General features: G+C 42.6%; 1 protein-coding gene across 1 annotated transcript in view; it reads left to right on the forward strand.

Annotated features, from left to right (window-relative positions):
* The window catches only part of EXD1 (exonuclease 3'-5' domain containing 1), a 1,269,330-nt gene that overhangs the window by 666,628 nt on the left and 576,490 nt on the right, over positions 1-26,212 (forward strand). Inside the window, exon 7 of the mRNA XM_044074207.1 lies at positions 10,668-10,772. Coding sequence (XP_043930142.1) covers positions 10,668-10,772 — 105 coding nt within the window. The remainder of the gene's footprint in view (positions 1-10,667; positions 10,773-26,212) is intronic.

A 26,212-nucleotide genomic window follows, 5' to 3' on the forward strand; every position in this document is an offset into this window, starting at 1 on the left:
GTTCTTTTTGGTGCCAAAGAAAAAGGGGACTTAAGGCCCATTCTGGACCTATCTACACTGACCCTGTCAGTTGCCAAAGAGAAGTTCCAGATGGTCACACTACAGTTTATCATGCCTTACCTGCAAGAGAGTGACTGGATGTGATTGTTAGACATCCAGGATGCTTACTATCACACAAAAATGCACAGAAGCTCCAGGAGGTTCCTCCACTTCCAGCTAGGAGTCGATCATTACCAATTTCGAGACCTACCTTTTGGTCTCACCACAGCCCCCAGGGTGTTCACCAAAGTGATGGCAGTGGTAGCGGCTCACCTGAGGCTTCAGGGGATTCAGGTCTACCCATACCTAGACGATTGGCTCCTCAGTGCTCCTACCAGGTTTCTACTCTCTCAAAGTAGGGATTATTTCTTAATCCTTGCCCTGCATTTGGGGATCACAATCAGCGCATCCAAATCACTCCTAGATCCTGTCCAGGTGATAGACTACATTGGTGCAAGGACAGATACATTATAGTGCAAAATCTTCCTGACCTCAAAGAGAGTACAAAACCTGAGGATGCATGTCTCTCTAATCTACCATTCTCATCTTCCAACAGTGGAATCAGTGTTGAGGGCTTTAGGTTCAATGGCAGCGATCATAACGCTTCTCCCGTGTGCCCGGTTACATATGAGAATTCTACAGTGGACACTAGCTGTACAGTGGTCCCTGTTGGAACTTCCATTGTCCTATCCAATACAACTCAGTCGAGTCAGTCGGTCGTCCCTCATATGGTGGATGTGTTCTCCGGACATTTTGGAGGGGCAACCCTTTGTTCCAGCCCCTGCTGAAGCCACAGTGACCACAGACGCCTCACAACTTGGGTTGGGGGTGGCACTGTTCGGGCAGGACAGTCCAAGGCCTGTGGTCCCCTGTAGAGACCAGCTTGCACATAAACGTTCTAGAGATGAGAGCGGTCCTTTTAGCTTTGCAGGCCCTTCATGCCTTTTTTCCTCTGGGAACCATTGGAATTCAGTCAGACATGTCAGTGGTCTGGTATATCAACAAACAGGGAGGGACCAGGTCTTATTTTGTCCAAGACCATGAGAGTGTGGGAATGGGCAATCTCCACCGGTCGCTTTCTCATAGCAACGCACATTCCAGGAAGGTCCAACATTCTAGCGGAGAGGTTAAGTCGGACTATTCTGATGCCTTATGAGTGGTTTCTGAATCTTTCAGTAGCGGAGCAGATCTTCCTCGTGTGGGGTCAGCCTTGCTGAAATCTTTTTGCATCTCCTTCCAACGTGAAATGCAGTGAATTTTTCGGTCTGAACCTCCTGCTGGGGGAGTCCCCTAGAGATGCTCTAGTTCATGCTTGGCCTCCCGGACTTCTGTATGCTTACCCTCCAGTAACTCTTATTCCAAGATTTCTACAGAAAGCTCGGCGACTGGGGAGCAAAGTGATCCTCATTGCCCTGTTTTGTTTTCCCTTTCTTTGGTCTCACCTTCTGGCTCCGCTTTGGATCTTGGATCCCATTCAGGATCTGATTTCCCACCCATCGGGGGTTCTTCATCCAAGCCCGGACAGTTTGAAGCTCACAGTTTGGCTGCTCCAGTTCCCATGATTGCTAGAACTCCTGGATTATCCTCCTAAGTTAGGTCCATTTTGGTGGCTGCTCATATGTCTTCTACCAGGAAGGTTTATCTCATTAAATGGAAACGTTTTTCATTTTGGGCCTCTCAAAGGAGTTTAGACCCCTTCCTGGCTCCTATTTCTGCCATTCTTGATTTTCTAGATATTTTGCAACACAGAGCTAGTTCTTCTACTGTCAAGGTTCAATTGGCTGCTATTTCTCATTTTCATGTGGTTGAGAATTCTGCTCCTCTGGCCTCCTCCAGGTTGTGTAAAGCCTTTATCAAAGGGACTTTCCTGTTATGACCCCCAGACAAGGATCCTGTTCCTCCATGGGACCTTACTATGGTTCTTCAAGCTCTGGTTGCTCTGCCTTTTGAACCCGCTGCAACCACAGATCTAAAATTCTCATCTTGGAAGACAGCATTTCTGGTGGCTATTACCTCTGCAAAAAGGTTTTCAGAACTACAGGCCTTTTCTGTCAAAGTTCCTTATATGATTTTCCACAAAGATAGGGTTTCCCTTTGGACCAAACCATCCTTTCTCCCCAAGGTGACGTCACCAGTTAATATCAATCAAACCATCAATTTACCAGTTTTCTTTCCTAATTTTGCTAACAAGATGGAATACAAACTCCACCTGCTGGATGTTCATAGACAGTTATGATTCTGTTTGCACAGGACTAAAAATTTCCTGAAATCCGATCAGTATTTTCTATCCTTCTATAAACCCTTTTTAGGTAAACCTATCTCCAAGGTCACTATTGCTAAGTGGATTTCTTCATGCATACTTCAGGTGTATTAAGAACAGAGGCATGCCTCCTCCGGGTCAGGTGAAAGCTCATTCCACTTGGTCTTTGGCTACGGCTGCGGCTTTTTGCTCTAGAGTCTCTTTGGATGATTGTTCTGCATCGACTTGGTCCTTATCTCATACATTTATTTCTCATTACAAATTGGATTTGACTTCCAGAAGGAGAGCATCCTTTGGTTCCACGGTGCTCCGGAATATCCTTCCATGAGGGCCACCCAGGAGTTTTGTAGCTGGGGACTCTGTCCCACAGATTGAAGACCAAATGAAGTAAACTGCTTCAGATAAAGAAGTTATGTACTCACCATAACGTTCCATCTGAGTAGTTATACTTCATTTGTCTTCAACCATCCCTCCCTCCTTCCCCAGACATTGTCATATGAACAACCTACGGGCTGCAGTTATTGGTCAGAAGTATCTTCTCAGGTCGGCTTATCAGTATAAGAATCAGCAAACTCAGTCTGGGAGTTGGAAGGTAGTGGAGGTGTATTATGGGTAAGGGGAGGAGCTTGGAGCAGATGCCAGTAAGATTGCCGGCTTGGATCTGGTATCCCACAGGTTGAAGACAAATGAAGTAGAACTACTCAGATGGAACGTTATGGTGAGTATATAACTTATTTTTTCAGTTTGTTGAGGCCTAAAGTCCAATTACTCAGAAAGTGTTCTTTCCAGAAGTCCAGCTATGATAAATCGAGCAGATCTCTTCATCCATTGGAAGGAGGAGAGACCGTGAGGATACAAACACCAAAAAGTTTCACCCGGATTGGTCAAGTAAGAGGTATATGTAGCGAGCTGAAATCCTACTTCGTAGAATCTGAGGTTGTGGAGTACAGGAGAAATCGCAGACAACTTTCTGTACCAGAATCGATATCGCAGCATTGATGTTCTTCATCTCACATTGCTGCAGTCCTTACACTTGGGTAGTCCGCTGTCCTCGGTCGGCCCGAATATCAAAGTATTAGGCTGACGTCGGTCAAGGCGCATAAGACTGACATCAGAACGTCAGGGTACAAATGCGCATGACCGACGTCTTATCCTCAGTCTTTTTTGCCGCATGGTCCGATGCAGAAGCAGCGTTGCAAGTGCCGTTCGGCATTCTGAAATTTTTCGAATTCGGAGTTTCAGACAGAGTCAAAGTTGGCTAAGTACCCCGTTGGGGAATATTTTAGTTTTTTCTTGCCTCAGTGGTTTAACGGATGTCAGAAAAAGTGAATAACTGTATTTCTTGTGGGAAACAGATACCGCATAGAGATTATCATACTTTGTGTATTCCTTGTTTGGGGCCTGAGCACGGCGTTGTTGGGTGTCGCTTTTGTGCTAGGTTCAATAAGCGCACTATTGGCCGAAGGTTAGATTGTGCCAGGTTGGTCTTTGGGAAGCGGTGCAATTATAAGATGCCGTCGGATGCTCCGGCCGCTTCTTCAAGAAGCGCAAAGACAAGGCAGCTAAGCCCAGGCAAGAAGAGTCGTCCGTGCGGACGCCGGTTCTTTAGAGCGTCAGTGGAACCAGTGGTTCGCGGAGGCTTCTCTGGAGGCCCAGGGGGAGACTTTGTTATTGCAGGATGTGGCCTCTCAGGAGGCAGGTCAGGCTGAAGGGGCTTCTCAGGTTACTGTACTCCCTCCTGCCTAGGGTGGTTAGGCCCTCTCCTTCTGTTTCTAAGGCTTCTCCCAGAGGCAGGCCAGGTTTAGCTTCTGTTGGGGTCACTCCTAGTTCTTCAGGATCTGTGCCCAAGAAGCACATGCTTAAAATGGCAGAAGATTTAATTACTTTGATTAGAGGTTCTTTGCCCCCTCCAGATAAGAGGCCTAGGGTCGAACCAGAGTTGGGGAGTTTTGAGCAGGCTTCAGATGTTTCAGAGTCTTCGGCTGAAGACTTGCAGGAGTACTCTCCTTATTCTGATTCTGATGCAGATGATTCCACTCCTTCTGATTCTCCTCCAGAGGATTTTTCTTTTTCAGAGACTCTTCATTCCATGAGGGAACATTTTAAGTGGGAAGGTCAGGACTTCTCTGATTCCAGGAAAAGGCTTAGGGAATTTTGCTTTTACCCCAGCATAGGCCTTTGGCTATACCTCCTGTTCTGGATGTTGTGGAAGATGTGTTTGCGGAGGCTTCACTTAATCCTGATTCTTTGCCTCCTGCTCCTGTTAAACCGGATAGGTATTATAGGGTGCCTGAGGCTCATAAATATCTTTATAAGAGTCCTAGGGCGGACCCAGAAACTGTTAGTCAGGGACCTAAGGGTGTCAAGGCCTCTGTTGTAAAAAATCCGGTTCCTCCAGATAAAGAGGCCAGAGCTTTGGATAGATGGGGAAAGAAAGTCTATACTTCTTCCACCTTAGCTATGAGGGCTTTGAATTGCCAGTTTCACATGTTGAAATATCAAAACTATCTTCTTTCTCAACTGAAGTCTAAGGTAGATGCTCTGGCGGAAGGCATTGAGTGTAAGGAACTACAAGATTTGGTACACGTCTCTGAACAGGTGGGTAAGCATTCTTTACAATGTGGTTTTGATGCTATACAGGCCTCGTCTAGGGTGGCTGCCACTGGGTCAGTTCTTCGCAGGCACGCCTGGCTGAGGGATCAGAATTTGTCTGAACATGTTAAGACAAGGATTTTGGATGCTCCTTTACAGTCTGATGTGTTGTTTGGTTCACCTGTGGAGTCAGTCTTGAAGAAAATGGAAGACAAGGCTAAGTCTATGCAGACTGTTAAAGATTTTTTGCAAGTCCAGCCTCCGAAGTTTAGTAGGAATTGGCCTGCTAAGGGGTGGATGTACCCTTCTTATGATTCCCAGTCTAGGGGTAGATCTAGACGTGGTAGGGGCAGAGCTCAGAGCTCCTTCAGACCTAGAACAGGGAGTTCTCCTGCACAATCTTCAGGTGAGGGCAGGGGTCAGTCCTTTCGTAAACAGGCCCAATGACCTACCTTTTCAGCTGCCAGATCCTTCTTGCCTGGCAGCACCTTTGGGAGGAAGGTTGACACTTTTCAAGGAAAATTGGAGTTTGATTACCCAAGACAGATGGGTATTGGATATCATATACCAAGGTTACAGGTTTTATTTCCATACCTTGCCTCCTTTCAAAGGCATGCCGGACGTTCCTCCTCAGCAAAGACTAGAGGCTCACAAACAAATTTCTCTGCTGCTCCAAATAGGGGCCATACAACCGGTCCCTCTGCCAGAAGTGGGCCTAGGATTTTATTCTCGCCTGTTCCTAGTACCAAAGAAGGGGAACACGTGGAGACCAATTTTGGATTTATCTATCCTCAACACTTATCTGGACATTCCCAAGTTCAAAATGTTGCCGTTACAACAGCTTCTACCTCTGCTGGGCAAAGATCACTGGATGGTGACTCTGGATCTCAAGGAGGCTTACCTTCATGTTCCTATCAGGCTAAGTTGCAGGAAGTATCTGCGTTTTCGGACTGGGACTTCTCATTATCAGTTCTCTGCATTGCCCTTTGGCTTATCTACTGCGCCCAGAGTGTTCACGAAGGTTCTGGCTCCAGTGATAGCTTTCTTCAGGCTAAAAGGAATACAGATCTATCATTATTTGGACGATTGCCTGATTCTGGCTCAAGGAAAGGACAAACTTCTTCATCATTTACACTATGTGATAGCAGTGCTAAGATGCCTGGGGTATTCTGTGAACGAAATAAAGTCCAGTCTAGTACCCTCTCAGGACATGTGCTTTCTGGGTGTGAGACTGAATACAGCATCCCAGATGGCCTTTTTGACCCCGGACAAACAAAAGAATCTTTCTCTTTACTTCCATCAATTGTCTCATCAGTCCAGGCTGACTGCAAGGACAGTCCTTCAAGCCTTGGGGTTCATGGCATCTTGTATTCTGGTGCTTCCCAATGCCAAACTGCATATGAGGAAGCTACAATGGTATCTCAAAAATGTATGGACACAGCACTGCCAAGATATGGACACTGTCATTCAAAAGGAATTTTTGTGGTGGGCTCAGGAATGTCACCTAAACAAGGGACTCTCTGTGACCTGGCCAGAGGCGAGTCAGATTCTAACGACAGATGCCTCAGACAAAGCTTGGGGAGCTCATCTAAATGGAAAGTGGATACAAGACACGTGGCCTGCCAGACTTCTACATCTACATATCAACTTGAAGGAGATGTTAGCAGTCCAATTTGCATTAATAGCTTTCAAGGATTTACTTCTTCCAGGGCAGGTGTTGATTCTAACAGACAACACAACTGTCATGTGGTACATCAACAAGCAAGGGGGAACACATTCTTATCCTCTATGCAGACAAGCAATGATTTTGTGGGAGACTGCTCTCAGTTTACAGCTAAATCTTCAGGCAAGGTTTCTGCCGGAGCACAGAACTCCTTAGCAGATGTGTTGAGCAGACAAATTATGGATCCCCACGAGTGGAAATTGGATCCTCATGTATTTCAGAAATTGACAGTGTCATGGGGAACTCCAGACATAGATCTGTTCGCTTCTCCACTAAACTACCAGCTGCCAAAGTTTTGCACAGAAAGGTTTCATCCCACAGCTTGGAAAGTGGATGCTCTTTCATTCAATTGGAGCAATCTTCATGTGTATGCCTTTCCACCTCTGCCTCTCCTCCCAAAGGTACTTCTGAAGGTCAGACAGGACAAGCCAAAGATGATTTTAATAGCTCCAGATTGGCCTCGACAGCACTGGTACCCACTACTGAGAAGTCTGGTACGGGAGCCTCCATGGCCTTTACCTTCGATTCCACACCTGCTGTCTCAGGAGAACAGTCATTTACTCAATGTCAAACTTCACTCTCTTCACCTGACAGCCTGGCATATTCTGTTTTAAACCCTGGGGGGGTCTCAGCTTCCACAGCAAGTTTTGAATGTTATTTTGGAGGCCAGAAGGCCTAGTACAAGGAAAGTGTACGCAGATAAATGGAAGAGATTTTTATTTTGGAGTGCAGCAAAGGCATTTGATGTTTCTAAGCCTAATTTAAGTGTGGCTCTTCAATATCTTACTGAGTTACTGGACAAAGGTTTGTCCTTCTCTTCTATTAAGGTTCATGCTGCAGCAATTTCTGCTCACTATGACTGTGACCCACCATTGTTTTCTCATCCTTTGTTTAAGCAATTCCTTAGAGGGGCAAAGAATATAAGACCCCCACGAGAGCTCCTACTCCTGCTTGGGATCTCAATTTTGTGTTGGAGAAACTCACTCTACAACCTTTTGAGCCTGCAGCTACTGCTGAGTTGAAATATTTATCATGGAAGACTGCTTTTTGTTAGCCATTACCTCTGCGAGAAGGGTTTCTGAATTACAGGCCCTTATGGCAGTTGAGCCTTTCTTAATTTTCCATAAGGATAGGGTATCTTTGCGTACTAATCCTTCCTTTATGCCTAAAGTGGTTTCTAGTGTGGCTTTAAACCAAACTATTCATTTGCCTACTTTTATGCAAACCCCCAAAATAAAGGGGAAAAGATTTTGCACACTTTGGATATACACAGGCAGTTGCGATATTATTTGAGCAGAACTAAAGGGTTCAGGCAGTCTCAGCAGTTATTTGTTTCTTTTGCTTTGGGTTCTCAGGGCAAGCCTGTGTCAAAACAAACTATTTCTAAGTGGATTGGGTTTTGTATTGCTTTCTGTTATTCCCATCATGGTAAGGAGATTCCAGCTGGGATTAGGCCTCATTCCACTAGGGCTACTGCCACTTCTACAGCTTTTAAAGGGGTGGCAACTAAAGATATTTTGGAGGCAGCTACTTGGAGTTCAGTGCATACTTTCTCTAAGCATTATCACCTTCCACTTTACTCTAAATCGAGGGCTGGTTTTGCCACTGCAATTTTACAGGGCATTTTGGCAGCTCCTACTGCTTTATAGGTTTGCCATCCTCCCTTATCTCTGCTTTGGGATTCTACCCAAGTGTAAGGACTGCAGCAATGTGAGATGAAGAACATAGTACAGTTTTGTACCTACCATAAATGTAGATGTTCGAAGATCCACATTGCTGCAGTCCAATTTACCCTCCCTCCTTCCCCTCTGTAGTTAGAGGCGGTTGTGTGGTTTGGGTTGTACATATTGTGAATATTGTATATATTGTACAGATGGTTAGTACACGGGTGGTTGGTTGTTTTTTGCTGTCTTTTGGTTTTGACCTTTCTGTTTAGGGTCTTCTGACATCTGGGGCAAGAAAAGACTGAGGATATGACGTCGGTCATGCGCATTTGTACCCTGACGTTCTGATGTCAGTCTTATGCGCCTTGACCGACGTCAGCCTAATACTTTGATATTCGGGCCGACCGAGGACAGCGGACTACCCAAGTGTAAGGACTGCAGCAATGTGGATCTTCGAACATCTACATTTATGGTAGGTACAAAACTGTACTTTCCTGTGATACAAACACTAGATAATCAGAGCAATTCAGACAATGTTCCTGTTGCAGAATGTGTCTCAACTTCTACTTCCATTCCTGATGAAGTTCCTGATGTCCCTAAAGTTGAACATTCAGCAGAGACAGCCCCAGTTGCTAGACGTAATCCTAATTTTTGTGTCACACGATTTTGTCGCATTTCCAAAGTGTGAAATACACAGCAACCTCGGTATGAAAGCTTAATATACTGGTGTGGGTTGTTTTTTCTATTAGTCTTTGAATTTCAAAGTTTTTTTTTTGTGTGTGTATTTAATTTTCTCTTCGTTAGTTTGTATGTGTATTTTACATAATTATTTATATGTATTTATTTCTGTATAATTGCATGACAAACAATTTTGTATTGATTGCATTTCAATTAATGTTGTCAGCATTGCATGACTTATTTCTAAGAGGGAGGATGTAGAATAATGTGTGTTTGTGTTGTACCTTTAAGAAGCATTTCAAGGTCAGCATGTGCATGTAAATAGCAAAAACATGCTAACTTCAGTGTCATTTTGAGAGTGCAGCCAAAGTGAGCATGTATGAGTGTAATAGCTAGCTTGTTTATAAGTTTATGTAAGTTAAAGTTATTAAGCCTCAATCCTGATGTGTTTGTACATAACAAAGCTGCTTGAACAGAACCCACAAAGACTCATCTGTTTTAGCCTGACTGAACGAACACCTGTTGTCCCATTAATTTAAGTAAATTACAGCAAAATTTAAAAATTGTCCTTTATTTTCTTCCTTTGTCCTCCATGCACCCAAACTCAGACACGCACATGCTTAAGAAAATAAGCTGATAGGTTTGCTGTTGCAGTATGACAGCGCTTGCAAAGTGCTTTACTAGCTTTCAAAACCTGTAAAACATTTTGCACTTTTTTATAACCAGCAGTACATGGAGCAGATAAAGCACCACAGACTGCAAAATTATGATCTTATCTTCAATTTATTACCTTTTATTATGTGGTCTTAATCTGGTTGCCGCGATTCACCTCTGTATGTCACTCTTGAAGTTAATTTCTTGGCATCAGTGTTTAAAACACATTGTAAGTCAATTACGATTGGAGACCTGATCACAATCCTCTATATTATCATCTCTGATGGAGACATGTCTTTTGGTTCTTTTACTTTCATTGTATTTTTTGTTATAATGTTCAGTGCTCGTGTTCTTTAGGCTCCACTAAAAATGGGCTGTGCTGAGGAAGATAATTTGAGTAGACATATTTGCATATATCCATACAATAGACTTGTATGGAGTTTCTTATCTCATGATTCATTTTTTTTTCCCTCTCCGTCTGTATATTGCTGCAATCCATCACTAGTGTAAGTCAACATTTAGCATTAGCAAATACTTGGTTGGCTTCTGCTATGACTGTTTATCGTTTACTTGGTTAGTTTTCTGGTATGGAAGCATTTAAGGTGTCCAGTTAATGTTTTCTTATGGGGTGCTTGCCATCTGTCACTGGGTGAGCAGAAGATTAAGAGCAGGGCTACCTGGATGTAAGTGGATCTTTGACTACGTAAAAAATCAGGATAGATGTTGACTGATATTTCTGACTAGAAGCCTGTTTATTACATTTACTGTTACAAAAGTCTTTCCCTCAAAGATTTGCTGTTAATCTCTTGACTATTGTGAAAGCAGTCCTGATGCCTCAGTGTTATGCTCCAAATGACAGGCTTGATATAAGATTTGTAACGTTATTTGTCAAAAAGGGTAATTGTCCTTTTATGACTTTATGCATGCTAATTCCCTCTGTGAAAGTTCTAAACTAAGTACTGACTTAGTATGTTGTAAAGTGAAAAAAATCAGTTGTGGAAGAAATGAATTTGTGCTTTTACTGTGTTATTAAAATATTTTTTTTTTCTTTTTCCAGATAGCAACCAAGTGTCAGGTTTATCTATTTGACATTTTGCAGCTGGGAATGAGAGCATTTAGAAATGGATTAAAATTGATTTTGGAGAACAGGAGTATTCTGAAGGTGAGGCACAGATAATTTCATTTGGGCCATATGTGTAATTTGCAAAAATTGGTGTTGATTACAAAAACTGCATCTGTATTTTAAGTATATAAACAATCAAGTATTCAAAAACAACTTAAGTTTCTAAAAACAGAACATGGCTATACATATGGAGTGACAAATACCCATGCATGTACATATAGAACAAAAGCAAGAATAGACTGCACCACTAGATACTCTCTATATCTTTTATTGCAGGTAACACTAGTGTAAACGTAATGTTCATAAACCTTCCATAGTTTTTTGTTTGCTGTCAGATAGGGGCTTACTGAACCCTTCTCTGCATTATTAAAAAAACAAGTTAAAACCATTGCTGGTGCTGTATTATCTCTCATATTCAAGATGCCACAGAATTTTGGCTTTGGATAACTTGCATATTAGCAAACATACTTTTATTTATACATGAAATGTGAAAAGCCTCTGCATATCAACACCATGTGTGGGGGGGGTGGATCTCATCTGTTGGTATATTTATTCTGCTTCATTCTGTCAGTTTCTTTTGGACTTGGATTGTTCTGGGGAAGAATGTTTTCTACTTTGAAAATTCCTGTTACTTATAGTTGAGAGGTACTACAGTGGGATCCATCTTTGCACCCATTTACTCAGGCCTTTTCATGGTGTTACAAACCAACCAAAAAATAACTGCGTGTTGCGGCATAGCAATAAACAAATCAAAAGAAGCAAATGCCACTAAGAATGAAAAACTGGGATATAAGTGACTGCCCAGACATATAGTGGTATAAAGAGAAGCACTTTTGTCCTTTTATCTCCTTAAAAATAAAAGGACGGAAGCTGTCATCTCTAGACTACTATATGTGTGGTTGTCATTTATAGTCCGTTTTTTTTTTTTCATTCCTAGTGGCATTTTCTCTGAAAACACCATAAAAAGAAGCAAACTCTGAGTTTTTATCACCATTCCAACCCCTTTCCCAAAAATATTGAAATGTGGTGCTGATATTTTGATGATTATTGGCTGTTGTGAACAGGTAGTCTAGATAAGCTGTAGGAATTAGTTCATTACCTAAATAGCAATAAGGCAAAGAGTAGTTTGTTTGCTATGGAATCTTTAGATGTCATAGAAACAAAACTGCCAGATGGAACAGTTCATGCCTCTTTATACTGCAAGCAGTTTTCAAGATTTTCTGGCCTGCATGCCAAGAGTTGTCATTCCAGATATGCCATGGACAACATACACTTCTCACAGGAATACTTCATAACATAATGCTGCTGTATTCCATACAATTTGGACTTGTCCACTAGGGTACCCGTGCATCTGACCAGACAATGAGGTACAGGCTCCCTCCTTGCGCACATTAGGTGCTCCCTTAGCACATGCCTACATACTAGTATAAGAGGGATATACAGATGCACAGTAACTCAGAACCTTCTTTCTTGCTAGTCCACATATGCAGACATCTGTCAGAGTTGCATTCAGTCATCTGTTTTAGTTAACATCAGCATCAAGAGACTTAGGCAGGTAAGTATCCTGCAGAAGACCCTTCTCTTACATTATTTTTCTATGAGAAACATCATTTGTTGGGCAGAGGGAAAAAAAGTATGATTGTGAGCTGCTGATTCCTCATAAGGACTCCCACTATTTTGTTTTCGGATAGAACACATTATTCTATTCCATTTGTTGGGCATCCACCCCTAATGCTGTCTTTGTGTAAGTACTTAAAAAAACTTGCCTGTACAGTAAACTGCTATACAATAAATGGCTTCTGATAACTCCACACAACATGGCATCATCTTCTTTGTCACCCTTTAGTTAAAAAAAAAAAAATGCAAAACAAATGGGAGTAGCACTTGTATCTAACCAGGCTTCAATGTTTCTTTGTCTGTCTGAGATGGCTGAATCTGCCAAGGTGCCTTTGGACCCCCTCCATCCCCGGATAGTCTTCCCTCTTCCTTTGGTCCTTTTAAAATTGTTCCTAAGGAGGCATTTGTAGTATAGGCGTTTATTTACACACAAAAAAGAGCTTATTCACACCCTTCTACTTCTTGCTCTTGTCAGAAGTCTAGTACAGATGATTGGTTTAATTTTTCCCAGGGTCTTTTCAAACTGGTCAGCCTTCCTCCACCTCCTCCTGTTCTGTTCCATTAAAATGAATTTAGACTTTGCATATGTTAGGTTTTCTTCTTCTGGTTTTTAGTCAGATGATGAGGATGCCTTATCTTCAGATTCACCTAAAGAAGCAATTTATTTTGGGACTCTCTGACTCCCAGAGGAGATATTATGAACTCATTAATATGGATGCTGTCGAACCCTCCTTTATTGGGAACACTAGAAGATGCTTTTCTGGCTGCTCCCTTATCTCCAGCCTTTTTAGCCCCAAAAAAATTTGAATTTAATTGAATTCATTGAATGAATTTTAGAGTTGCTAACGCTCATGAATATCTCGCTAAAAACCCTTAGCTGATAAGCTGTCATGTCTGTTGACTCAGACAGGGGAACCCAGATTATTTATATTTCCAGTTTTATTCCTAATGATAAACACAATAAAACATTAGATAGATTTGGTAAAAAGGTTGGTAGGTTCATAGGGGTATACTAGGCTGACGACCACTAGAGCCTTCATAAGCCTAGCAGTGTAATCCAAATGTGTCTCACAAGTTATTTGATCTGATGTTGTTAGTCTTCACATATTTTTTGACTGTAGGCTCTGATGTGAGAGTGTTCAATCTCGCCTTTGTTCTTACACATGGGTTCGGAGCCGATCCTCGGCTCCGTGCCGGCCGACTGCAAGCTCTGCATCGGCTCGAGGACATCTAATACCCACAATCCCCTCTGCCTTTACCTCAGATCTAGTTTGCGCTGCTGCATGCATCGCTGGAGACTAGCTCGAGGCTGTACAGATAAGATATTTATCTATTCTGTTTAAATTTCAGAAATTTCTTTCTATCTAGTTACTTAGAGTATAAAAGTAGGCGTGTGAGTGCATTAGAAATTCTCGACACTTAGAATAGCTTAACTTAGTTAACTTTCGAGTTTAGAGTTTTTCGGGGCCTACCACTTCTTGGACTTGTGACTAGAAACTTGTTGTAGTCTTGCCTTTAGGCAGTTATCGGATAGGTAGTCTTGTTTTTAGCTATTATCAAACGGACTCTTATTCCCGGATTTGACACTATACTGGATTGGACTTTTTACTGGACTGGACTGTCTTTTTCATTTGTCAATATGTCTGAAAAGATGAAATCTGGTTTTAAACGTTGTCAGTGTGGCCAAAAAATGTCGGTCACAGACAACCACAGTTCCTGTGTCTACTGTCTTGGCCCTCTCCACTTACAAGAGGACTGCTCTATTTGTCACTCTTTTAGTGGGAGGTCATGACAGACTGATGTATAGAGGATTACTGAAACCCTCTTTCCAGGAGGCTCTGGATGCTTCAGACCAGGCATCCAAGTCTTGAAGAGCCAAAGTCATCGGCTCCGAGCTCTTGAGTCTAGTTAGATCACCGGTTCCACAGACTTGTGTTCAACTGTTGGCAGTTTCCGGGCCTCGAGTCTTGGAACCGGTGCTCCCTCCACCGACTCTGTTGAGGTCGGCTCCGTCTTCGATCCCTTACTCGTTCTTCTAGAGCCCTTTCCGACACCGACGTGGACCGGGTGGTGCAGAAACTTATGGAGCATACGGCCCTGTCCAAACTTATTTAGGTCTCCTCTCAGTTGATGTCGAGACTTGAAGGCCTGCCACTATCTCCATCTGTTCCTCCTCCGAGACCTGTTCAGTCTTTGACCTGATGATTGTGGAGCCCTCGGTGCCAGAACCGTCTTTTTCTCGGTCGGCACCGTTACCTCGACTCCATCCGATCCTGTACGGAGTCTCGGGGCGAAGATCTGTCCTTGGTTCCGGGACCGAGTCGAACCGATGTTTGGTTCCGACTCTCCTCGAGATTCTTCCCATTTCTTGAACCGGAGATACCTCGACTGACCTCATGAGGAAGGTGTTGTCTACCCAGACAACCACATCAGCAGGTACATCTTCTCCTCCCCGTTATCCTCCTCTGCACCCACGGCCCGTCAAGCGTCGGGCACCAGTGTCTCAGCCAGGCTTCTTGATGCTAGAAGTTCCTAGGAAAAGACTGTGTAAGAGGAGACACTTGGATTCTCCACACATCTGATACTGACTTAGATGAGTCAGAAGGGTCCCCTAAGTCACCTTCAGAGGATGTCTCTTTTCTGACATCTTGGAGATCCTTAAACAGAGAGGTGACTGGCAAGCCCTCCCCTTCTGAGGATGAGTCAGTTTTGCTGAAGGCATTTGGTGCCCGTCCTTCCTCCTCCTGGGTCACTCCGCCCTTTGATGAGTTAATGGAATTAATTGCTCGAAGGGGAGACTCCTGACACGGTGGAACCAGTCCCTAGGAAGCCAAATAAGTACATCACGGCACCACAGGACAAAGCTTACCTTACCAAAGGAGTTCCAGTAGACACCATGGTGGTGGCAGCTGCTCATCTGTCCATCCGCCTAACAAAGATTCTAGGACCATGGACAGATATTTTCAGTTCTCTATCTTTCCTGAACTATTTGACTCATTTTACACGTTTACAGAGGATCTAGTCAAAGAGTTGGGAGATTCTCAACACCCATTGTGAACTTCGTCCATGAGGCTGATATCCGGCAATCCTGGATAGCCTTCAAGTCTTCCTTTACTACATTTGATGGAGCCACACTTTTGGCCCTAAAGTAAAGGAGACCCTTACCGGTGTGAACAGGAGGGAAAGACTCTGTCTGCGGAAAATGTGGTTTCAAAACCCCAAGGATCTTTCCAAACACACAGGGTGATGCCCCTCTAGAGGCAGAGGGGGGCAGAGGTGGAAGACCTGGCGGCAGAGATCATAAACCAAGGTGACAGGGATAACCTCCTGGCTCAGCACTCCTGAGAGGGGACTGTCCTGCTCTGGAGGCAGTCTTATACCCTCAGGCCTGGCAAAACCTTTCTTCAGACAATTGGGTAAAAGCATTATTACCAGAGGTTACAAAATCCCATTTCTATCCACCCCCATTCCAAAGAGAAAACTCCCAGATGTACCACCCCATCAGCGAGACCCAGCAGCTGCAGAAATTTCAAAGCTGCTAGAAAAAAGAGTCATCCAACCAGTCCCAGCGGACCAAATAGGATTCGGAACTTACTCAAGGTTCTTTTTAGTTCCAAAGAAAACAGGGGACTGGAGGCCAATTCTGGACCTAAGTCATCTCAACACCTTTGTACCCCTTCCAGGGGAAGTCCAGGCTAGACGACCAGTGCAATGCCAATCGGGTCTCCTATATGCTTTTCCTCCATTTCCCCTGATTACAAAGTTTCTACAGAAAGCAAACAACCTTCAGAGGACTATAATTCTCATTGCTCCGTTCTGGCCTCGTCAAATTTGGTTCCCCTTTCTCTTGCATCACCGCATTCGGGGACCTTGGATGCTGGACCCAGAGCCAGATCTACTGACTCACTCGTCAGGAGTTCCTCACCCATCCCTGGAATCTCTCCATCTAGCAGCTTGGCTGCTCCGCTTTAGCCAGGTCAATTCCCTTACATCGGCGGTTCAAGATATTTTGGTAGCTTCTCATAAAGTTTCCACTACAAAGACTTACACCAGTAAATGGAAGCGTTTGTCTTCTGGAGTCACATCAGTTGGACCCTGTTACAGCTCCGTTGAATAAGGTTTTAGAATTTCTGACCGAATTATTTCAGGAAGGAGCTTCCCCGGCTACCTTAAGAGTACATTTAGCTGCCATTTCTAACTATCATGTAGAAGAAAGTGGTGCACCTATTATGGCTCACAGACTTTGTAAAGCCTTTTTAAAAGGTTCTTTTCATATCAGACCACCAGTCAGAAGTCCGACATCACCGTGGAATTTAAATTTATTGCTCTCTAAATTGATGTTACCACCCTTTGAACCAGCTTCAAGTTGCACTTTGAAATTTTGTCATGGAAAACATTATTTCTAGTGGCTATTACATCTGCTAGACGGGTGTCTGAGCTGCAGGCCCTTTCGGTCAAACATCCTTATTTAATCTTTCATTCTGACAGAGTATCCCTACGCACTAATCCATCCTTTCTTCCCAAAGTTTGTTCTACTAGTAATATTAATCAGTCCATTGAATTACCCACCTTCTTTAAAGACCACTCTAATAAATTAGAGTATATGTTGCACAAACTGGACGTCCATAGACAACTCAGATTTTATTTGGATAGAACAAAAGATCACAGGAAATCTGATCAGCTATTTGTAGCTTTTGCTGACAGCAGAAAGGGTCTTGCAGTTACGAAACGAACTCTTTCGAAGTGGCTAACTGACTGTATCATTTATGTTTATGAAAATTCTGATCAAACATTATCAGCAAAACCCAGAGGACATTCTACCAGATCAATTTCTACATCTTTGGCTCATGCAGCTCGTTTACCATTAGACACTATTTGGCTAAACCACATACATTTATATCTCATTACAAAGTGGACAGGGTTTCTAGGGATAGGGCAACCTTTGGTTCCACTGTGCTCAAGAACGTTCTCCTTGAGTTCCTCAGGATCATGGAGCTAGGGGCGCTACCCATGTGTAAGAACAAAGAAAGGCGATTGAACACTCTCACATAAAGAAGTTATGTCCTTACCATAACGTTCCATATGGAGTGTTCATCTCAGCTTGGTATTACACACCTCCTTCCCACCCCCTTTAGAAGAACGTTCGATTTGGTGCCTGGTCTGGGTATTCTCCTTCTGCTGTTGCAGTATTACTGTTACTGTCATACACTGGGTATGTTTGTATATATATGTTTTTATGTATATAGTTGGCATGTGTCGTGCTTATGTCTGGTTTGCTTGCAAACTAGATCTGAGGTAAAGGCAGAGGGGATTGTGGGTATTAGATGTCCTCGAGCTTCTGCAGAGCTTGCAGTCGCGAACCCATGTGTAATAACCAAGGATGAACACTCCACATGGAGTTTTTCCAACCCCTCGGAACTGACTCTGCCATTTATTTCGGCTTGCACCTGCCAAACTCTCAAGCTAGGCTTTACCCAACAAACTCCTGTCAAAATGACCTCAGATCTCATTTGCTGCTTTGTGTGTCAGACACATATGTCCGCTCTCAAGCTTTGGCTTATAGTTAAAGTATGTTTTTTTTTTTTTAAATATCATTCGTTTTTCTCTTTTATAAGTCACCCTTTTATCTCTAGTGTCTTCTTTCTCTACCTGCTCTTCTTGTTATCTTAATAGTGCGCGCGTGTCTGTGTGCATCTGCCTTACTCTACTTCACTATTGTTGGCAGTTCTTTCCTCAGTACCATTGTTGGTACTTCTTTGTACCTATTCAGGTATTCTGTTAAATACCATCATTGGTATTTCCTTTCTTTTTCCCTGTCAAAAAAAGAAAGAAAGCAATCTTTCTCTGTTCCTTTTTTCTGGTGAGTGTGTGTGTCTGTTTTAATTATGGCTGATAAATCTGAATCCCCAGCCAAGTCATCTAAGGGTGCCTCGGGGTTTAAAAGGTTCCAGAAATATGAGAGGAAAATACCCAACTCGGGCGGGCATGTGTGGTGTGTTTATTGCTTAGGTAAAGTTCACCTACAGGAGGACTGTTCAATATGTCCTGGTTTCTCCGCTAGGACACTCACCAACCGGAGAAATAAACTTATTCTTAAAGGACTGCTAAAAGGTGACTTTGAAGAGGCCATATCTGGGTCCACAACAGAAGGCAATTCTTCTTCATCCTCCTCCTTTTCTAAGAAGCGACCTTCCTCTGTTCCTATCCCTTCGGAACCACCTAAAAAGGTTTCTAAGCAGCCTTCAGTGTCGAAGAGTTCATCAGTACTGAATGGCAAAAAAGATTCGGCACCTACCCAAGACTTCAGAGTCGACTTCAACTGCCTTGGCACCAAGAGACTCATCAGTACCGGAGAAGTCAGAGGTTATTTTTGTTCCAAGATCCAGATATTCTCCTTCTATAAACCCGTTCAAGGTTAGACCACCGAACCCCTTTGTTGATCCAAGGCCCCCTAGATCTCCTTCAACTGCTTCAGTTCCATCCACTAAGTCTCTCTGCGTCAGACATTGAGAGTAATGGATCAGCTCCTAATGGCGAGGGGATTGTCTTTGGCTCTTAGTTAAGCCGGCACTGGGACCAGCCCTCTTATAACAGCATCCATTCTTCCTCCTCCATCTCCTATTGAGCCAATGGAGCCCACAGTTCCAACATTCCCAGCTTCGACCATCTCATTTCCGGTAGCAGCTTTTCTCCAGAACCAAGAGTTGCCTTGAGCGCCTCTGGGCTTTCGGCACCAGAGATCTCCCGGGGTCGAGACTCCCCTGGCTGGTTCCAAGTTGCACGGATCAACTTCATTAATTTCGGAGCCTTCCACGACCCTCTGTGCTTTGGGTTTCGTTAGATCAACCCAGGCTTTGGTTTCGGGAGTTGCCTCCTCAATGAGGGGTGGGACCTCTGTTCCAAAGGAGTCTATTTCGGTTCTGGGCTCCCATCTGTCAAGGGGGGACTGGCCTTCCAAATCATGGAGAAGGCCTTGTCCATTGGGGACTCAAGTCTCTGCCACCCCTGTCGGGAGAGACTTTCACATCTCCTTGACCTGAGCTTCTATCAGTCTCTTCCCTGGGACAGATGGCACAAGAGCCCCAGGAAAGACGCACCATGGTAGTTTCATCTCCTACACTTCCCTAGAACATACTCCAAACCAGCACAAAACCAGAAACCAAGGACGCCAAAGGATTGCAGCAACTCGTACACTCGGACTAAGAAAATAATCCACATCTGAAAGTTGCAGTCCACTTTATTAAAAATCGACAACCAGTACACAGCCAAGCAGTAGTAGTTAACCTAGGTTTCGTCTTATACTATAAGACTTCTTCAGAACTACTCCATAACGCTGAACTCATGTTTAAATACATTCATTAATTACCATTTACATCCTTAATTGGCCATAAAACTTTAAAGCGAACACTACACTTTAAAAACATGTTCGTTGTTCATAATACCTCAAAACAGCCTAATAAGGTCCATAAAAAATCCAATAAATAACTAACTAAAAATGTTATTAAGCTAACTAGTGACAAAATAAATATTGTATGATAAATAAAAATGCAGTAAAAAATCAATATAGTACACGAATAACTAACCATACAAAATATAACGTGTAATATGAAATAAAAAATATTAACAACAATAAGTAGATTAATCTCCGATATAAATTGATTATACACATAGGTCATCCAACCAGTGTAAACCTTAACCATTGATATATCTAAGCTTTAATACAGGGGCAATACTAATGCTGTCATTTAGACCAGGATATCTAATGGCATCTAGTCTCAGTTGCCATTTCAATTCACAAAGGTCCAAATGAACATCTAAAATTCGTCCTTGTAAATCCTTTGTAATCTGTTGTATAATAGCAAATTTAAAACTATGTCCAGGAAATTGATTAATATGCCTAAAAAGGGCATTAGTATTCTTTTGATGTCTAATATCTAAAATATGTTCACCTATTCTGTCCCTAAACATTCTACATGTTTTTCCTATGTAGAATGCTAAACATTCGCTACATTTAACAATATAAACTACATTTTTGGTGTAACAATTGAAATGCCCCTTAATAAAAATTAATTCATTTCTCACCATAATTTTATTCTTTGTAATTAAAATATAGGAACAGAGACTACATCTACCACATTTGAAGTTGCCCAATGGTCTATGAGACCGACATCCATTATTTACATGTGTACCCCTCTCCAGTAAATTTTTAAAAGATCTTGCTTTTCTTAACACATTACTAGGTAATTTATTCAATTTTTTACTTACATTACTATCCAGTTGTAACAGTTCCCAATTATTCTGTATGACTTTAATAATGTAATCTGTGTCACAAGTGTATGTAGTGATAAAATATAAACTGTCGTTTGTCACCTCCCTATTCTTAATATCACAATTTGACTTATTCATATACAAAGTGACTTTGGTTGTGTCAACTTCCAACTTTAATAAAGGCTGATAAAAACCTTTTGTTCTTTTTGATGAAATTTCTTCTTTAATGTTAGTAACCAAATCGATAGGGTAACCCCTTTTAATAAACATACCAGCTATATTATCCAATTCATTCCTAAACTCACGAGGTTCATTAACCATCCTGGCTGCCCTAACCATCTGTCCCTTCACGATAGCTTTTTTCTGATGGTTAGGGTGCCAGCTACAATAATTTAAATACGCATTAGAAAAAGTGGCTTTTCTATAAATACCTGAAGTCAATGTACCTTGAACTTGATCATATTGAAAAAGAACGTCCAAATAATTAATTTCATGATCACTATAGTTAAGTCAATTTTAAAAATTCTTCAGTATTATTAATATATTTAATAAATTCCAATAGACTCCCAGAGTCCCCTTCCCACACAATAAAAATGTCCAAAAAACAGGTGTAATATTGAATGTTTGTAGCAAATTCACTTTCAAAAATGCAATTTTGTTCCCAGTATGACATAACATAATTTGCATAACTAGGGGCACAAGCCGCCCCCATGGCCACACCAGTCACCTGCTTATAATAATTACCTTCAAAAAATAAATAATTATTATTTAAAACAATTTCCATAAGGGAAATAAATACATTAACCTGATCTTGCTGATATATACCCATTTTGAGTAATTGACATTCTAACCATTCTAAACCTTTGCTGTTAGGAATAACCGAAAACAGATTTTGAACATCAATTGTCAAAAATAATGTAGAATTATTAGTTTTAATAAAATGTAATTTGTATAAAAAATTCCAAGAGTCCTTCGTAATATAAAACCTCTTTCTAGGTGGTAATCTAGGTATTTACTGATAAAAAAGGTCTTACTCCTTTTAGCATCAACTATCGGTCTAAAAGCCACGATATTGAGCCAAAGGTAATTTTATTATTACAGGGGCAGATTAATGAAATAGATTTTAGTTATATGAAAAACGAATTTCCAACTATTAGTAACATCTTTGGCATTCCTAAAATTCACAAGGGCTTAAATAACGTGGCTTTTATACCCTCTCAGGAGCAGTAGCTGAAGAGGTACGGGGCAAAGTTGCTTCTCAGCTCGCCACCTGTGAAACAATTTCTAACTCATCCATGAGGCTGATTGCCCATGCAGCAGAAGGGACTGACGAGTGGTGGGTTCAGGCATAGTAAAGGCACTCCTGGATGCGCTTGTGTGTATTTCCGGAGCCATTTAAAGTGTCATTCTTCAACGCTCCATTTGACGGACCATCCTTTTTTGTCCTAAGGTAAAAGGCACACACTGGCCAGATAACGGCCTTATTAGACTATGGTTTAAAAAATCCCAAGGGCCTTTCCAGGATTCACACGGCAAATACTTTTCCTGGGGCAGGGGGGGGGGAGTAATGGAAGACGCTACCCTAGAGGCAGGAGTGGCCCGCAGAACCAGGGGCGCAGAGATTCCTTCTCTGGTACTTCCTACCAGCACTCCTGAACAGAGGCCCGATTGCCTTCCTCTGGAGGCAGTTATCCCTGCACCAACCCACCTGGCAACTGAGAACTTCGGACAAATGGGTGCAGGGGGGGTCTATATATTGAATCATCGAACGCTTAGAAATGCGAACAATGATTTATCGACCCCATGTAAGAGAAAGCTTACAAACTCGAATGCTTAGAACAGCGATTTTTTTTTCCCAAGGGAAAAAAATCGCTGTTCCAAAAAACAAACAAAAAAACCCCCACTTAAAACACAACATAAAGTGGGGGGCTTTGCCCCCCACACACCACGACTTGGGGGGCTCTACCCCCCACATACACACACACACCCCCTACTTAGATATACCAACTCCGAGATCACACTACAGTGACGAAAATGGTAAAGTAATTGACGCGGCCAAGCGATTTCTTTCCCGGGGAAAGAATTTGCTTATATGCCGCTTTGTCATTTTGCCTTTTCGTCTTTTCTAGTTTGACCAAAGCGCATTCAAAAGAATGCGTCTTCGGTCATCTAATAGGAACCTGTTCAGGGAATCATATCCAGAGGTTACAGTAAGTCCAAAACCCCAAAAAGGACTCCTGGATGTTCCACCTAATCACAGGGAAGCAGCAGTAGCAGAAATTCAAAAACTGCTGGAAAAAAGTCATCCAAAAAGTCCCACCAGACCAAATAGGATCCGTGTTTTACTCAAGGTTCTTTTCAGAGCCCAAAAACAGGGGACTGGAGATCCGTTTTGGATCTCAGCCAATTCAACAAGGCAGTACAGCAAACTCAATTTTGGATGTTCACGGTACAGTCTATACTTCCATTTATGGTAAAGGACAATTGGATGTGCTCTGTAGACCTCCAGGACATGCATTACCATATAAAAATAGAGAAACGCTCCAGGAGATTCTTGCGCTTCCGGTTGGGAGCCAGTCATTTCCAGTTCAGTACACTGCCCTTTGGACTCACCTCAGCCCCCAGGGTCTTCACCAAATATATGCAGTGGTAGCAGCTCATCTCAGGCTGCAAAGATTTCAAGTTTTTCCATACCTCGATGACTGGCTCCTCCCCGCTACCACCAGGTGTCAGAACGAGCAAGAGATTACGCTCTGCATCTTACTAAATTACAAAAAGTCAAATTTACAACCCTCACAACAACTAGAAATCATCAGAGCCCTGTTGGACACAGTTGCAGAAATTGCTTCACTCCCGTTGGAAAAGGATGCAAAGGATCAGATCTCAGGTCAACCAAATTATCCACAGCAAAAGTGTTCCAGACAGATTAGTCCTACAAGCATGAGGCTCGATGGCAGCCTCAATCACTCTTGTTCCCCTAGCAAGATATCCCATGCGAATTTTACAGTGGTTACTAGCCTCCCAGTGGTCTCTGATCAGCCAGTGTCTCACCCCATCTTGATTACCAATTGCTGCAAGCAGGATTTTTCGTGGTGGCTTCACTCCGAGGGACTTTTGGGCCGACCATTCATCCTTCCACATCCCCAAGCCATAGTGACTACAGATGCCTCCTAGATGGGGGGGGGGATTATCTGGGAAGGACAGTCAAGGGCATGGGGTCCTAACTGCAGGCCAACTTGCACATCAACATTCTAGAGATGAGGACAGTGCTGTTAGCGTTGCAAGCATTTCAGGATGCTCTTCCTTTAGAAACAATAGCAATTCAGATGGACAGTATGTCTGCAGTCTGGTATATCAACAAACGGGGAACCAAATCTTATCAACTGTATTGAGAAGCCCTCAGAGTATGGCAATGGGCGATTTCTTCCAACTGCTTTCTCGCATCAATGCACATTCTGGGGAGCTCCAACATGATAGCAGAGAAACTGATTAGAACCATTCTCATGCCTCAGGAATGGTCTCTCAATCCTGTGGTAGCAAAAGAGATTTTTTTGTCACGGGCCAACCTTGCTGCAATGCTTTTGCGTCCCCTGTAAACAACAAATGCAGCAGTTACTTTGCCCTTAATCCCCCTCTGGGGGAGTCACCCAGAGACGCTGTCCTCCACAATTGGTACCCCGGTCTTCTCTATGCCTTTCCCCCAACTCCCTTAATATCACAGTTTCTAAAGAAAGCCAAGAGGTTGGAGAACTCAATAATTCTCATTGCCCCATTTTGGCCTCAACAAGTTTGGTTTCCCTTCCTTTGGCCTCATCTTCTTCGGAAACCACGGATACTGGACCGATTTCTAAATCTGCTGTCTCATATGGAGGGCATGGTTCATCCGAACCTCCGTCATCTCAAGCTCGCGGCATGGCTTGTCCAATTCCCATGATTGCGAGGCATCCTTCCATTTCCTCTCCTGTCTATCAAATCATTGTAGCCCATCACAAACATTCAGCTAGGAAAATGTATCAAAGTAAATGGGAAAAATTTGCAAGCTGAGCTCTTATGAACAAACTTGATCCTTATTTCAACCCCTGTTCATAAAGTGTTGGATTTTTTAACTAGCCTCTATCAATTTGGTTCCTCTACCTCAACAATTAAAGTCCATCTAGTGGCAATCTCAAACTTCCGTATGGGGTTTAATGGTCATCCCGTATGTCAGACAAACTTTGTAAAGCCTTTTTTAAAGGGAGTCCTGATGTTAAGACCTCCATTTAAAGAAACCATTCCTCCTTGGGATCTAACACTAGTTCTTCAGTCCCTTACTTTGTCTCCCTTTGAACCATCAGCTACTTGGGACTTAGTTTCTGACTTGGAAAACATTATTTTTAGTGGCCATTACATCTGACAGAAGAGTATCTGAACTTCAGGCCTTGTTCTTCAAACCACCCTACATAATATTTCACAAAGACAGAGTCTCCCTTAGGACTAATCCATCCTTTTTATCAATCAGACACTTCAACTACCGGTCTTTTTCCCTAATTTTTCTAATAAGGGTGAGTATTCTCTTCATTCATTAGATGTCCACAGACAGCTACTTTATCTCCACAGAATGAAGAATTTTAGAAAATATGTAACAGTTTGTTGCTTTTATCTTGCTTTCTTTAGGTAACCCAGTCTCTAAGGTTACTTTGGTGAATTGGCTCAAAGATTGTATCACATTTGTCTGTCAATCAAAACGGGTCCGACTTTCACGTCCAATAAAAGTACACTTAAGAAGGGTGGCAACTTCTGCAGTTTTTCATGCCAGAGCTTCTTTAGATGATATTTGTGCAACAGCCATTTGGTCTTCTCTTCATACTTTTATCACTCATTACAAATTGGATTAGGTCTCTAGGGGACAAGCATCATTTGGTTCGATGGTGCTTAGGAATATTGTTCCGTGAGACCCCCTCCCTCACAAGATGCAGGTAGCTAGGGACTGTGTCCCACAGACAAGGATTATGTGAAGATTGACGACATCAGATAAAGAAGTTATGTCTTACCATAACATTCCATCTGTGTTGTCGATCTTCACTAATCCTTGACACCTCCCCCCCTTCCCTCCTTCCCCCAGCCTGAGAGTCTTAGTGGATCAAATTTTTCCAGAACTGGCTTCATGTTAAGGACACATATCTGATCTCTTATTCTTATTTGCTAATTTTCTGTCGGTATTTTGGGCAAACTCGTTCTGAGGTGATTTTGAGAGGAGCATTATGGATAAAGTCTAGCTCGAGAGTTTAGAAGGTGCGAGCTGAAATAAATGCCGAGTTGGTTCCGAGGCTCAGAACCAAGCCTACAGTCAAGGATTAGTGAAGATTGAGAACACAGTTAGAACATTATGATAAGACATAACTTCTTTTTTTTAGACTTTTATATAGGAGGTGTGATTGTTAGTTGCATCATGATACTGACTGCTTCAGTCCATCAGAGACATGAGCACCAGACCAGGGGTGAATTTTCAATTTCCCATCTAATGGTCCGTGTTGCACATAAATAGGTTTAGGGCGAAACTTTGTTTCACATGGATGGGGAGCCTGTTCCAGAGAAAGGCAATTCTTTGAGATACA

Source organism: Protopterus annectens, chromosome 6.part0, assembly GCF_019279795.1.
Source record: "Protopterus annectens isolate FY-2018-M chromosome 6.part0, PAN1.0, whole genome shotgun sequence".
Taxonomy (NCBI): Eukaryota; Metazoa; Chordata; order Ceratodontiformes; family Protopteridae; genus Protopterus; species Protopterus annectens.